This window comes from Leptodactylus fuscus, chromosome 1, assembly GCF_031893055.1.
Source record: "Leptodactylus fuscus isolate aLepFus1 chromosome 1, aLepFus1.hap2, whole genome shotgun sequence".
In the NCBI taxonomy this organism is placed as follows: domain Eukaryota; kingdom Metazoa; phylum Chordata; class Amphibia; order Anura; family Leptodactylidae; genus Leptodactylus; species Leptodactylus fuscus.
This window is the reverse complement of record NC_134265.1, coordinates 198,703,351-198,719,028: the sequence shown is the minus strand read 5'-3', so window position 1 is coordinate 198,719,028 and position 15,678 is coordinate 198,703,351. Positions and strand designations below refer to the sequence as shown.

At 42.6% G+C, this 15,678-nt stretch overlaps 1 protein-coding gene across 2 annotated transcripts in view; it reads right to left on the bottom strand.

The window, feature by feature from the left end:
- The window catches only part of SEMA6B (semaphorin 6B), a 129,225-nt gene that overhangs the window by 32,590 nt on the left and 80,957 nt on the right, over window positions 1-15,678 (bottom strand). For both annotated transcript variants that reach the window (XM_075281159.1, XM_075281166.1), the window contains exon 11: window positions 10,609-10,740. In XM_075281159.1, coding sequence (XP_075137260.1) covers window positions 10,609-10,740 — 132 coding nt within the window. The remainder of the gene's footprint in view (window positions 1-10,608; window positions 10,741-15,678) is intronic.

Genomic DNA, 15,678 nt, shown 5'->3' with positions numbered 1-15,678 from the left:
ATATGTACTTCCCTTTTGTCCCATCAGCATCATAATAATAGGGTACTTTCTACTCCTGTGTGCTAGAAGGACAGATGGAACTTTTATTATCAAATATTAGTTGATTAAGGACATGCTCATAAATACCACAAAAGAAGGCAAATACCTCCCCCACTGTGTTTTTTTTTCTGTCCTGCGTGGCGGGATTGGAGGGAGGGGATTTTTTGGGGCTGTCTCTTTGGCATTTCAGAGAGTTTTGCTACTGCATTGAATATCTCTTGCAGTCATTATATCAGTGGTTTATTTCAACTTTATTTCTACCATTTATATTTTTTCCTTTGACTTCTTGAAGTCACTGTATTTATTTTTATGTTTTAGATGATTTGCTCAGCTTCAAATGACAGTGACTCTGTTAGAAGAAAATCTTCTTTTAAATGTAAAAATTTTCCTGCATTGATTGCCCTTTCAGACAGTTATGATTTCAACAGATGCCACCAGTTCCATCCCAATCCCTAAGAAGAATCCTCCATTTAAGATGTTATGATCTGGGTCAAAGAGTATGTTTAAGACTCCATGAAGTAGATGAAAGACTCCATCTCTCAGCTTGCAAAAAGACCTAGATGTTCTGACCCATCTAGAGCATGGGTTTTAGATGAGGAATTTCGTATTTTGGACAAAACAAGTTCTTCTTCCAACAACCTGGTAGAAGAAATCGGGGAAGTTCTCTTATCCATTGAGAAAATTCAAGAACTTCTTATATTCATCTGGTCAGGCAACCATGGTAATTATCCTGGTTAAGCTCCAAAAGCCACCTCAAGAAGGCTTGGAAAACTTATGACAGAGAGGAAGCATCCAGAAAAGCTTTCATTTATTCCTGAAGATTTAACACACTGTTGCCCAAAAAGGTGGAAGTGGGGATCACCGCCTACGGTTCACAGGGCGGTAACCAAGATGTCCTGTCACAATACTGTACCTTTGGAGGATGGATACAATAGACAGATGGGCTGAGTGCTTACTCAGATACTATTCTGATGTCAACCCAGTGTTTAGTTGGGATTACCTCTAATGAAGTTGCCAAGAATGTGCGTGGGGATCTCCTAAAACTCCAAAATGATATAGATTTTGGAGTTCCTAGAGATGACTATGAAATACCTCCTGCTCCGCTCTGCTCTCATCCACTCCTCACACAACCGTCTCCAAGATTTCTCTCGTGCATCCCCCATACTCTGGAACTCCTTACCACGACACATAAGACTGACCCCCACAATCACAGGCTCTGAAGAAGGCCCTGAAGACTCACCTATTCAGGAAGGCCTACAACCTCCAATAACACTATCACCGCACTGCCATCTGTACAGTCTCCCCCTCTCCTTCTGTCTCTACCCCCCTTCCCTCATAGATTGTAAGCCCTCGCGGGCAGGGCTCTCTACCCCACTGTGCCAGTCGGTCATTGTTAGAATTATATCTACCTGTATATTCTGTGTACTGTATGTAACCCCCAAATGTAAAGCACCATGGAATTAATGGTGCTATATAAATAAATTAATAATAATAATAATAATAATAATAATAATAATAATAACTTATCTGCTGACAACTTGTGGACCTCCAGGGTAGTATTCTCAGAAATACTGCCTGTTCCACGAGCCACACAGGAAAGGCAGCGGGAGATTAGGGAGGTGAACAAGTGGCTCAAGAGTTGGTGTAGGAAGGAGGGGTTTGGGTTCCTGGAGAACTGGGCCGACTTTGCTGTGGGCTACAGTTTCTATGCTAGGGATGGGCTGCATCTCAATGGGGAAAATGCAGCTGTGCTGGGAGAGAAGATGGCTAGACGGTTGGAGGAGTGTTTAAACTAGGTACTGGGGGGAGGGTAACAGATGTAGAGGGCAAGATAGGGTAGAAATGGAAAGAAGGCTAGATACTGTAACTGGGGGTGGAGCAGGGGATGGGGTTAGAGCAGTCAGTAGGCAGTGGAAGAGTAGGGAAGATAAATCTATGAAATACGATAATAAGCCATACGAACAAGATGGAGGAACTAGAAGTGATGATGTTAGAAGAAAATTATGACATGGTGGGGGTAAGTGAGACATGGCTGGACTCTAGCTATGACTGGGCTGTAAATATACAAGGGTACAGCATGTTTAGAAAGGAGCGTACAAATAAGAAAGGGGGAGGGGTTTGCTTATACGTAAAATCAGGCCTCAAGCCAGTCCTGCGTGAGGACATCTGGGAGGAAAATAAATATGTGGAGTCCTTATGGGTGGAAATTATGGGAGGAACAACAAATAAAATACTGATAGGGGTTTGTTATAAATCTCCAAATATAACGGAAGAAGCTGAAAATATACTAATAAAACAAATAGATGATCCGAACAGTACTCGCTCAACTCTAATAATAAAGTCATTATTATGGGGGATTTCAACTACCCTGATATCAACTGGGAGGCAGAAACCTGCAGATCCAACAAAGGGAACAGGTTCTTGTCAGTAATAAAAGACAATTACCTATTGCAACTAGTGCAGAACCGAACAAGAGGTGAGGCACTTAGACCTAATTTTAACAAATGAACCTGACTCGCTGTGGAGGTTGAGGGGACATCTGGAGGTTGGGGGACATCTGGGTAATAGTGACCATAACATAATAAGTTTTCTAGTACACATTAAGAAGATGTTCATTAGAGGGGGTACAAAAACACTAAACTTCAGGAAGGCCAATTTTAACCAGCTGAGAGAGGAGCTCAGCAGCATAACTGGGACAATGTCCTCAACGTGATGGAACACAAACTAAATGGGACATCTTCAAAAATATACTAAATAAGAGCACTAGAAAACACATACCTTATGGGAATAAGCGGGCTAGAAATCATAGAAAACCAATATGGCTAACTAAAACAGTACAGAATGCAATGAGGGATAAAAAGGAAGCATTTAAAGTACTAAAACAAGAGAGTAGCGACACAGCATTAAAAAACTATAAGGAGAAAAATACATTGTGCAAAAGACAACTAAAAGAGGCGAAGATGGAGGCTGAGAGAAAAACTGCAAAGGAAAGTAAAAGTAATCCAAAATTATTCTTCAATTACATAAATATTAAGAGAATAAAAACTGACAATGTGGGCACTCTCAAAAATAATCTGGGTGTAATGGTGGAGGAGGATGAGGAAAAAGCACAAGTATTAAATGCCTTCTTCTCTACAGTGTTTACACAAGAAAATCCATTGGCCAGCAACATGATTAGGGGTAATGTTAACTCTCAATTAAATGTCACCTGTTTAACCCAGGAAGAAGTGCGGCGCCGCCTGCATAATACTAAAATAGAGAAATCACCCAGTCCAGATGGAATACACCCCCGAGTTCTGAGGGAATTAAGCATGGTCATAGATAGACCCTTGAATCTAATATTTAAGGATTCAGTAATGACTGGGTCTGTTGCACAGGATTGGCAAATAGCAAATGTGGTACCAATTTTCAAAAAGGGGTGTAAGAGTGAGCCTGGAAACTATAGGCCAGTAAGTTTAACTTCTGTGGTGGGAAAGATATTTGAGGGCTTTCTAAGAGATGCTATCCTGGAGTATCTCAATGTAAATAATCTTATAACACCAAATCAGCATGGGTTTATGAGGAATTGGTCCTGTCAGACTAATCTGATCAGCTTCTATGAGGAGGTCAGTTCAAGACTGGACATGGGTAATGCAGTAGACGTTAGGTATCTGGACATGGGTAATGCAGTAGACGTTATGTATCTGGACATGGGTGATGCAGTGGACGTTGAGTATCTGGACATGGGTAATGCAGTAGACGTGGTGTATCTGGACATGGGTAATGCAGTAGACGTGGTGTATCTGGACATGGGTGATGCAGTAGACGTGGTGTACCTGGACTTTTCAAAGGCTTTTGATACTGTTCCACATAAACGGTTGGTATGCAAAATGAGGATGTTGGGACTGGGGGAAAACATATGTATTTGGGTTAGCAACTGGCTCACTGATAGGAAACAGAGGGTACTTGTTAATGGTAAATATTCAGACTGGGCCACAGTCACCAGTGGGCTGCCGCAAGGGTCAGTATTAGGTCCTTTCTTGTTTAATATCTTTATTAATGACCTGGTAGAGGGTTTACAAAGCAGGGTGTCTATATTTGCAGATGATACTAAACTTTGTAGGGTAATTAATAATGAGGAAGATAGTAGAATATTACAAGGGGATCTAAGGAAACTGGAAGCATGGGCGGAGACTTGGCAAATGAAGTTTAATGTTGACAAATGTAAGGTAATGCACTTTGTTCGACGTAATAAAATGTATAACTATGTACAGTACTTAATAGTAAATTACTGGGTAAGACTGCCAATGAAAAAGACTTAGGGATTTTGGTGGACAGCAAGCTTACCTTTAGTGACCAGTGTCAGGTAGCTGCTGCCAAGGCAAATAAAATTATGGGATGCATCAAAAGGGGTCTAGATTCTGATGACAAGGACATAGTTATGCCTCTATACAAATCACTGGTATGGCCACACTTAGAATATTGTATGCAATTTTGGGCCCCGATATACAAGAAAGACATAAGTGAACTTGAAAAATTGCAAAGACGGGCAACCAAAATGATTATGGGAATGGGTGGACTGGAGTACAACGATAGATTAAGAAACTTGGGGTTATTCAGCTTAGAGAAAAGACGTCTACAGGGAGATCTAATAACAATGTACAAATACATGAAGGGACAATACAAAGAACTTTCTAAGGATATTTTTTACTCCTAGGCCAGTGACAGTGACAAGGGGACACCCTCTACGTCTGGAGGAGAGAAGGTTTCACCAGAAACATAGAAGGGGGTTCTTCACAGCAAGAACAGTAAGGCTCTGAAACTCTCTGCCCCAGGAAGTGGTGATGGCGGATTCACTAAACAAGTTCAAAGAGGGCCTGGATGTCTTTCTTGAAGAGAAAACTATAACAGGTTATGGACTCTAGATTTTAAAGACACGTTGATCCAGGGTTTTTTATACTGACTGCCAGATTTGGAGTTGGGAAGGAATTTTTTTCCCTGAAATAGGGCAATTGGCACGAGCCTCATAGGGTTTTTTGCCTTCCCCTGGATCAACACTGTAGGGATTGTAGGGTTATAGGTTGGACTTGATGGACTAATGTCTTTATCCAACCTCATCAACTATGTAACCTCATTCCAACAAGTTAAATTTTCATCGAAAACAATGACCCTTTCTATTGCAACCTGTAGGCTATTATGGCTTAAACCTGGGATCATTGATAACACCTCCAAGTGCATCCTTCCATATGAGCCTGGGAAACTTCTCGTTCGGGAACTGCTTCTGTATTAAAAAAAAAAAAAAAAAGGAAATCTCTGACGCAATCTTTTTGGAGCAGAGATAGACAGAGTAGAAGAGGTTGAACTTGATGGACCCATGTGTTAATCCAACCTCATCTACTATGTAACTATGACCTCCACAGATGGCTGTATCAGGGACGGTTCAATAAAAACAAAAAGCTGGAGTTCTGACACCAATCCTTTGCCTCCTGCATAAGAAATTCTTGTAAGCTGTCTTTCCTTTTTTTCTAGTTCCAAAATCCTTAAAGGACTGGAAAAATTATTAGTGACTTGAGATACCTCATCCATCATATCCTATTTTGAATATTTTGCATGGAGACAATAAAATCAGTCATTGCTATCCTTCAGCCTGGAGACTACTTAGTCCTTTGAGATTAAAAAGGACACGTGGTTACATATTCCTATATGTTTTACTCACAGAAAATACTTGAGAATTGCAGTATTAATAAAGGGCCTAAGATGTCTAAGATGTTTGCAGTTCATCACACCCCCTTTGGTATCTACCCAGCTCCCTACATCTTTACAAAGGTGGTGTCTTCTGTAGCCGTCGCCTTCACAATTCAAGGACTTTCGATTTGAACTATTAGCTAATAAAGACTTCTTCCAGACAGTGTCAGGCACATCTTCACACAACACTCAACTTTCTCCTTCAATTAGGCTGTATAATCTGGGACAAGTCAGCTATAGTTCCCACAATCAAAAAGAAATCCGTATGTTCCCCCAGGACTTCAATAGCTCCAATCCTTCCATTTATAATATTTTGAATTTCCTGCAGGACAGCCTAGACTAGGGATAGCGAACCTATAGCCAGAGGTGGCACTCTGAGCCCTCTCTGTGGGCACCCATCTGTGGAACAGATTATATTGTGTGGGAGACACTGTAGAGCACATTATACTGTGTGGGGGCCACTATGGAGCAAATTGTACTGTGTAGGACCACTGTGGAGCATATTATGCTGTGTGGGGGCCACTGTGGAGCATAATGGACTGGGTGGGGGCCCTTCACTATTTATATCAAACAGTATCTGTTTTATAGCAGATATGTGATCTTAGTACAGATCATAATAAAACTGCACGATCACGATAAAACAGATTTGTGCAATGTAAATAGTGCACATTCATTGTTCAAAATTATTCCAAATGCAGTACAAAGTTGTTTATATAATTGAAAGCTTGGTAAAAAGCCCCATTCACACAACCGTATTTTTTTGGGTCCGTAATTGTCTGCAGTTGTGCATCCGCAAAGCATGAAGGTTAAATTGCCGTATTGGCACTTTGTAATAAATTACAAACTGGGTTGCAGTTTGGGCACTCGGTCTCCAAAAGGTTCGCCATTAGAGATGAGCGAGTAGTACTCGATCGAGTAGGTATTCGATCGAATACTACGGTATTTGAAATACTCGTACTCTATCGAGTACCACTCGCTATTCGAATGGAAAAGTTTGATGCAGAACCAGCATTGATTGGCCGAATGCTATACAGTCGGCCAATCAACGCTGGTTCTTCTCCTACCTTTAGAAGTCTTCTCCGTGCAGCTTCCCCGCGGCGTCTTCTGGCTCTGAATTCACTCTGCCAGGCATCGGGCCTGGGCAGAGCCGACTGCACATGCCTGCTTGTAGTGCAAACATGCGCAGTCGGCTTTGCCCAGGCCCGATGCCTGGCAGAGTGAATCCAAGGCCGGAAGACGCGGCGGGGACGCTGCACGGAGAAGACTTCTCGGAGGATCCAGCCCAACCCTCACTTGGACTTGGTAAGTGTAATTTGATCGAATGTTGCCTACCCCTGAAACGAGCATTTGTAGTTTTATCAAGGCTAAGAACAACTTTGTATGGATATGGGTCACAGCTACTTTTCTTTTCTTGTTTGATGATTGGCTCTTTGTGACCAAGTGATCTCTTCTCCATTGGACAGAGCAGCCCATTCTTAAAATTAAGTAATAATAAAAACTGATTGGACATGTAGTATCACGAGACATCGAAGATCTATTGAATGGTATCCGTAGATATAATTTAAGTTTAAATATTATGGATTTATTCATGTTCGAGATTACCTATAAGATTAGTGGTTTTAGGTAGGCTAATGTATTAGTACTTTGCATAGCACAAGGATAAGAGTGTATGGTGTCTACATAAAACTTTGTTACCTACAAAGAAATTCGCATAAATTTGTCATCTCATACGCTCGTTTGTCATGATAGTTATAACATATGGGGTCTCTCATTAGCAAATATGATTATTTTGATGCATTTTTGAGACACATCAGTACAAATATAGAGGTTATAGTGCAATGTAATACAACATGGGGTTAGATGACATGAAAGGCAAATAGAATTAATATTTGCATTTATAAAGTTTTGTATTTATTGAATTTACATTGTGAGACCATAATGAAACTTTATTTAAATTTTGTACTGAAAGAGAGTGTTATCCATTAACAAGGCAATTACAAACACATGGGGGAAAGACCAGTGCCATGCTTCAAAAGCCAGCTAGCAGTCAGAAGTTAAATACGCTATGACTAAGGAACACACTGTTCTGAAATGAGATAGCAGTTAAGGCTTTTTTCCATTTTTTTCTGCACTTTTCTATGTTTGTAATTTTTATTATCATGGATTAAAAATTTAATTTTAAAATAATTGGAGAGATGCCGATCTACCTCTATTCCTATATACCAATATTCACACTTCTTGAGTCCAGAAGTTGATTGTACACCTCGAAAATTTGGCAACATATACATTGAGCTCCGGAGTTGTTGTTTTTTCTTGATTATATGCAGCTGCCTTGTCTACCTGTCTGGGAAAACAGCTCTCTAAGGATCCCTTAGTGAAAAGGTTCCTGAAAGGTGCTGCTTGAATAAGACTTTCTATTTCTAGTCCTATACCTCTGAGGAAATTGTCTACAGTTCTGAATGGGTTGTAGATGTAGCGGATTTCAAATTCCTCTCTCTTAACACTACCTTTTTACTGTCTGAAACACCAAAAGGACTGATGAATTTCAGGCCCTTTCTTCTGTGGAACCTTACAAGAGTTTCCACCGTGACAGAGTTCAATTAAGATACATAACTGGTTTCTTTCCTAAAGTGCCAACTCAGACTAATATGAACCAAGTCATACTACCTGTGTTCTATCCAAATCCTTCCTCTGCTGAGGAAACAAGGTGGCACTCCCTGGATACCTCAAAATGTCTAGGAATCTATAGAAAACATCTTTAAGTTTTAGAACAGGGGTACCTGTGCCAGGGTTGGTACTTAAGGCTTATTTAAATGGCACAAGGCTCTCTTTGCGGTTTTAAATAAAGAGCAGTTCTTCTGCAGGTGGAAATCTTTCGCTCTCTCTCATGGACCATGGAAACAGTATTAAAAAAAAGGAAGCACTATAGGGAAAGTAAGAAACATGACACGCTACTGTAGTGTTCAAGCTTTGGGCCAGCTTTGTTAGAGGATAGTAATCATGCCTATGTACAGTATTAGTATAGTATGGTAGCTGAACATGCTAAAGTGTGTGCTGATTAATTTTATCAAGGCTAGGTGGATCTGTATAGATTTATTCAACAAAAAGAAAGGTTGTATAAGAGGCATTCTTTGCTCCTACAAAACAGTTACTGCACACCATTCTGAAGCCTCATTCACCCATCTGAGTTTTTAATGGTATGAACTTAGATGACATCTGAGTACCTTAAATCCTCCACTGCTTGCAATGGGTAGCGTGTTCAATTTTTACAAAGCAGGATAGCACCTGCTGTATAGCTATCAAAATGAAAGAACAGCAGAATTCCCCTTTGAAGAGACTCGGGCTACACTGAGTCACGTGCATGAAGCCTTTGCTCAGCCAAAATCCAATTTTATCACTAGAGATGGATTACATTAGTTTATAAGGATTACATTAATTTATAAGGATATAAGGTTTAAAAGGATCACCTAAGTTTATATATTTCATTTCAAAGGTATTTACTGAATTATAGTAAAAATACAACAGAAGCGCAAAAAACAAACAAACAAATAGTATTGATAACAATTCCTGAGAGTAAACCATACCATGTCAAAATGTGGGCAGGTTTCTGAAATAGCATTGATCTTTTCATGGAGCATGATTATGTCAACACATCCAATGACATCTGATAATGAAAGACTCAGTGTCTTCCACTTGAAAGCGATACAAGGGCAGAAAATACTGCATTATTGTGCGGCAGTTAGGATTAGGAGAAAACAAATTAACAACATAATCAATGCTTCTCACTTCCAAAGTCCCAGGTGTTTATATGGTTGACATTCAGTAGTAGGTCATATAATACAAATACTGTAAGGCTAAGAGTTGAATTTTATAGCAAAACTTACTATAACTACAGAAGCTATGGAGTATCCCTGATGCTATGTTCACACTTGCGTTCGAGTTTCTGTTCTTCAGGTCTGCTTGGGGACCCAAAGAAAGGAAACCTACCCTGCTTGCCAGACTTTTCTCTCCGCATTTTTTAAGTGGATTCAAAAACGGAAACCCCGAATGTAGAGCAGGCGCAGATCTGAACCTAGCCTGATTGTGTTATGTTGAGCCCATCAATAATCCAATAAGGGCAGATAAAACATATTAGTCATCATCTAAGTGTAACCTCAGTCATCAGTCATGACCTGTCATAGGCTTTTCTCCTTTCCAGTCTCTTTCTACAGTGTGAATTAGAGGCAAATGGGGAAGAGATGTATTGTTAAGTAGTGGTTTCATCAGGGCAGGTTATTGGGATAGACCTCATTTAATAAGAATCATTAAGAGTTAATGAAATATTGGGTTAGCAGGACATAAATTAGAATAGGCTAACTGGTAATAACCAATGGAAAGGGTCTTAAAAACAGGGAAATTATGCAGATCTCTATTTCACGAATTGTGTATTAACCTCACAGTGAAAAATTCAAGACTCACTATATGAGACTGGCCGATGATTAAGATCAAATTTAAGGTTACCTGCACCCTTTTGTTGTTTGGTTTAAAAATACTCCAAATGAATTTCCTTATGCCCTCTGCAAATCTGTTATAGCTAATTCTGTTCTGAAACTTCAGAGTTATGCATACTACATTTCAAGTAATAACACATATTTATCAGTTTTAGTGATGCTATTAAAAATTTGCATTTGATATACAGATAAAGCAGTGTAATATCTTGTCACAGAAGACAACAAACAAACAATGAAAAGTCATTGAAAAACGTTTTTTCTTCTTTGTTGTCTTCTGTGATAACATATCACGCTGCAGAAGTTTAATCTACTGCAGAAGTTCAGGCTACCTCTGCTACATTTTTAATATACTCACCGTGGTTTAGGGACTGTCTCCTCTGGAACAGGCGTCCACACAGAATCTGGATTGCGCTGTTCTTTAAACCGGCCAGAGAATATCAAGGCCACCTGATCCATGTCAAATGCACAAACAGCAGAACCCTGTATACTGAAAAAGGTAAAGTTCATATAATTAGTAATAAGTGAACAATCAGTATAAAGGTGGTGACACACAATATCTGACTGTGACTATACTGTATGCTTGCACTTCTTAGTAAGTTCAGCTGTAATTTATTACTGGCTGTGATGTTTCTGTTTCTGCACAGTCTGTAATGTTATCCAGCTATAGCCACATCAAGAAACTCTGGGGCAGATTTATGAAGATTGGCATTATTCATACCTTCAAATCTTCATAACCCTGTAGATGGCAGTGGGTTCACGCCTCCTCACAAATGAGGCGCACCCTCCGATGGGGAAAAAAGTATAGCAGGTCGTAGCTTGTGTACATTTCCCTCATCATTTACACCAGATTTCTGGCATAAGTGATTAGAAATTAGTCAGAGCTGGTGGAAATCCTGGCGTCAGAATGGAAATGTACACCAGGTAGAAACTGGCATAGATTTCCATTCTATATAAAACCAGAAAACTAGCTTGAGTGCTAATAAATCATTCGGGCCAAGGCATTGCGTCTCAGTGTCATCGCTCTAGGCCAGCCTTCTGGCGTAGAGGAAAACATTAACTTGTCCTCCCTCCCTCCTGTACCAGTTTAGTCATCTAGTTAGCTTTGTGTTTACTCTACTTTTTCAAATGTACAGCACCATGGAATTAACAATGCTCTAAATTATGTAATATCTGTCAAGCTTATCATCTGTTCCTAGTGACAACAAGTACAACTGGGCACCTACTATAAAACAAGGTAATTTGGCAATAATCAGTGTAAAATAAGCTATGCAATTAATTTATACAATTTTATGTCTAATATATTTTTATATAAGCTATAATAAAATGAACAAATATCACACTTCGACTTCAAAGTGCATCTGTGAGGTGATTTAGTCTGCCACCTACACAGACTGATTGACAGCCTTCTCAGTCAGTGGCGTAACTAGGAATGGCGGGGCCCTGTGGCGAATTTTTGACATGCCCCTCCCCCCATCCCCGAAAACCCCAAATGACTAATTTTTTTCCCCCCTTTCCCCACACATTCCTGCATGCACTATTATGCCTCATAATGGCCCCTGCACACAGTGGCCCATAGTGGCCCTTGTACACAATATTACGCCCCATTGTGGCCCTTGCACACACTATTATTCCCCATAATGGCCCCTGCACACAGTATTATTCCCCATAGTGGCCCCTGTACACAGTATAATGTCCCATAGTGGTCCCTGTGCACATTATGATGCCCCATAGTGGACAACTCAAACATTTATACTCTGGGGGGTCTTTTGGGGGTATCGATAAGATAGATCTCCCGCATCTTAGAGACTTGAAGGACTTATGGGAAGAGGGCTGTGGTTTGACTGAAACATGACCCTTTATAGAGTAACATTTGCTTATCACATTACCACCCCCGGTATCTGAGACTTCACATATTGACACCTTGAGAGTATGGTAACCCATAACCTGGCCAATTTGGGCAGTAATAGAGATATCCATGCACGTACAAATTTGAATCACTCTCAAACTGTGGTCTTACTAGAATTGGAACATGATGATCCATAAAAAATGCCCTTTATTCCATATATCCACAAAAAACAGCAGCAACAACGAGAGAAGATGACCAGGCACTACAGCCTGGACATCCTATTAATATTATAAAGGTGAAAGTTTGTGAGTTTGGATGTTTGTGGGTTTGTGTGTTTGGATGTTTGTTCCACAATCACAGCCAAACGGCTGAATCGATTTTAGGGAAATTTTGCACACACACACATATTTGCCAGGAAAAGGTAGTAGGCTACTTTAAATGTGGGTCACTCACCCCAAATCGCCACCGTGACTCTCCAAACAATCCTCCGGCTCGGCTGCAGCAGCTGGCATTCCGCCAGCACTGGTCTGTGCACACACCTCCTATTGGTGCATGGCAGGCTGTGGGCGGGCTCTGGAGCCAGGGCTGCGGCACCATAGGTTGGGGCTGAAGGTGGGCATGCCGATTCAGCAGGGAAACACTGTGGAAGATGGCGGCAGCCCACATGGTCCCGGCGCCGCAGCTGTCCCAGCCCGCCTACAAAGCTCCCGGACGGAGGAGGCTGCTGCAGCCGACACACCACAGGTTAGTGCAGCAGGTACAGGGGGTGTCCCGGGCGGGGGGGGGGGGGGGGGGCTGTGCCCCTACGTCGGGGTCCCCAGGGATCAACCATATACCCCAGCTTCATGTCCCCCCCCTTCGTCTGCCCCAGCGTAGTTGGACTCACCTTGCCACGCTCCCCCGATGCTCTCTCCCCTCGCTCGATGCACATAGGTGTCGGGCGGCTGGCTGCGTATGCCAGGTACACTGCAATACAGGCGTCGGTATTTAGCAATGGACTGTATAATACCGGCGCCTGTATTGCAGTCTACCTGCCCAGGCTGCAATACAACCGCACGCCTGACAGGCCAGGGAGGCAGCGCGAGGCTCCGGCTGTCATAGCAACCTGACGCCAGTTCTCGCTCTGCCTCCTATACGCCACATGCAGCCAGCCGCCCGACACTGATGTGCAGTGAGCGAGCGGAGAGAGCGACGGGGGAGCATGGCAAGGTGAGTCCACCTACACTGGGGGCGATGTGAGTGGGGGGGGGGGACATAAAGCTGGGGGCAGAGATGGGGGGACAAGAAACTGGGGGCAGATGAAGGGGAGGGACAAGAAACTGGGGGCAGATGAAGGGGAACCAAAAACTGGGGTCAGATGTAGGGAGGGACAAGAAACTGGGGCAGAGATGGAGGGACAAGAAACTGGGGGCAGAGATGGAGGGGCAAGAAACTGAGGGCAGAGATAGGGGGACAACAAACTGGGCGCAGAGATGGGGGGACAAGAAACTGGGGGCCGATGAAAGGGGGAACAAGATACTGGGGGCAGAGATAGGGGGACAAGAAACGGGGGGCAGACATGGGAGAACAAGAAATATAAGCGGTTCAGCGCCACCGCCAACCTGCAGACGAAGTCGCAGGTAACTGCTAATTTTTTTTATAGATAGACCTATAGTGAGTGCCCCTGCTTGTTCCGAATTCTCTATGTCAGGTATGTCAAACTCAGGGTACCCCGAGGGCCACATGAGTAACAAGAGGTTGTTGCGAGGGCTGCACACAGCAGCTAATGTCACACACGTATTTTAACAGCAGTCATGAAAACAAGATATGAAGTAGTAATATGTAACAGCAACATATATTTAACAAAAATACAGCAATTAAAAACTAAACATTTATTTGCTATCATTTTTTTCAATCTTTTTAGATTATAAGTGGTGATCAGTCAGCCTTGTTCTCTGAGATTTTGTTAGTTTCATAAAAGAAAATTATCTGTTTACATATATACCCTTCATCTGCCCCCAGTTTCATGTCCCCACATCTCTGCCCCAGTTTCATGTGCCCTCCATCTCTGCCCCCAGACTCATATCCCCCCCATCTCTGCCCCCCAGATTCATATCCCCCCATCTCTGCCCCCAGTTTCATGTCCCCCATCTCTGCCCCCAGTGTCATGCCGTCCTCTCCATCTCTGCCCCCACTCTCATGCCGTCCCCTCCTTCATCTGCCCTCAGTTTCACATTCCACCTCTATGCGTACACACATTAAACTTACCTTCTCCGACGACTCCGAGTCCTCGCTCCCCCGCCGCTCTCTCTCTCTCTCTCGGGCTAGTTCACACGTGAATTGCCCGCGCGGGTTTTGACACCGAGAGAGACGCGGCGAGCCGCGTCTCTCTGGTCAAAACCCGCCTGCAGCGACCATCGCGGTCGCGGCTTTCCCCTCCGCTGTCGGCTCAAATGAATGAGCCGACATAGGAGGGTGCTGCCGGGGGCGGAAGCCGCGCGGCTTCCGCCTGAAGATTTAGACGCGATGTGACGTCATCACGTCACATCACGTCTACACAGCAAGTTTTGAGAATGATACAAATATAAATTTTTACAAAGTCTACTGTTTCAGTTTTTCTAATGGCAATTTGCATATACTCCAGAATGTTATAAAGAGTGATCAGCTTAACAGCAATTACTTGCAAAGTCAATATTTGCCTAGAAAATGAATTTTAGCCCCCAAAACCCATTTCAACATCATTGCAGCCCTGCCTTAAAAGGACCAGCTAACATCGTTTTAGTGATTGCTCCATTAACACAGGTGTGGGTGTTGATGAGGACAGGGCTGGAGATCAATCTGTCATGATTAAGTAAGAATGACACCACTGGACACTTTAAAAGGAGGCTGGTGCTTGGCATCATTGTTTCTCTTCTGTTAACCATGGTTATCTCTAAAGAAACGCATGCAGTCATCATTGCACTGCACAAAAATGGCCTAACAGGGAAGAGTATCGCAGCTAGAAAGATTGCATCTCAGTCAACAATCTATCGCATCATCAAGAACTTCAAGGAGAGAGGTTCCATTGTTGGCAAAAAGGCTCCAGGGCACCCAAGAAAGACCAGCAAGGGCCAGGACCATCTCTTAAAAGTGTTTCAGCTGCGGGATCGGGCTACCAGCAGTGCAGAGCTTGCTCAGGAATGGCAGCAGGCAGGTGTGAGTGCATCTGCACGCACTGTGAGGCGGAGACTCTTGGAGCAAGGCCTGGTCTCAAGGAGGGCAGCAAAGAAGCCACTTCTTTCCAGAAAAAAACATCAGGGACAGACTGATATTCTGCAAAAGGTACAGGGAGTGGACTGCTGAGGACTGGGGTAAAGTCATTTTCTCTGATGAATCCCCTTTTCGATTGTTTGGGACATCTGGAAAACAGTTTATTCGGAGAAGACGAGGTGAGCGCTACCACCAGTCTTGTCTCATGCCAACTGTAAAGCATCCTGAAACCATTCATGTGTGGGGTTGCTTCTCAGCCAAGGGAATCGGCTCTCTCACAGTCTTGCCTAAAAACACAGCCTTGAATAAAGAATGGTACCAGAATGTCCTCCAAGATCAACTTCTCCCAAC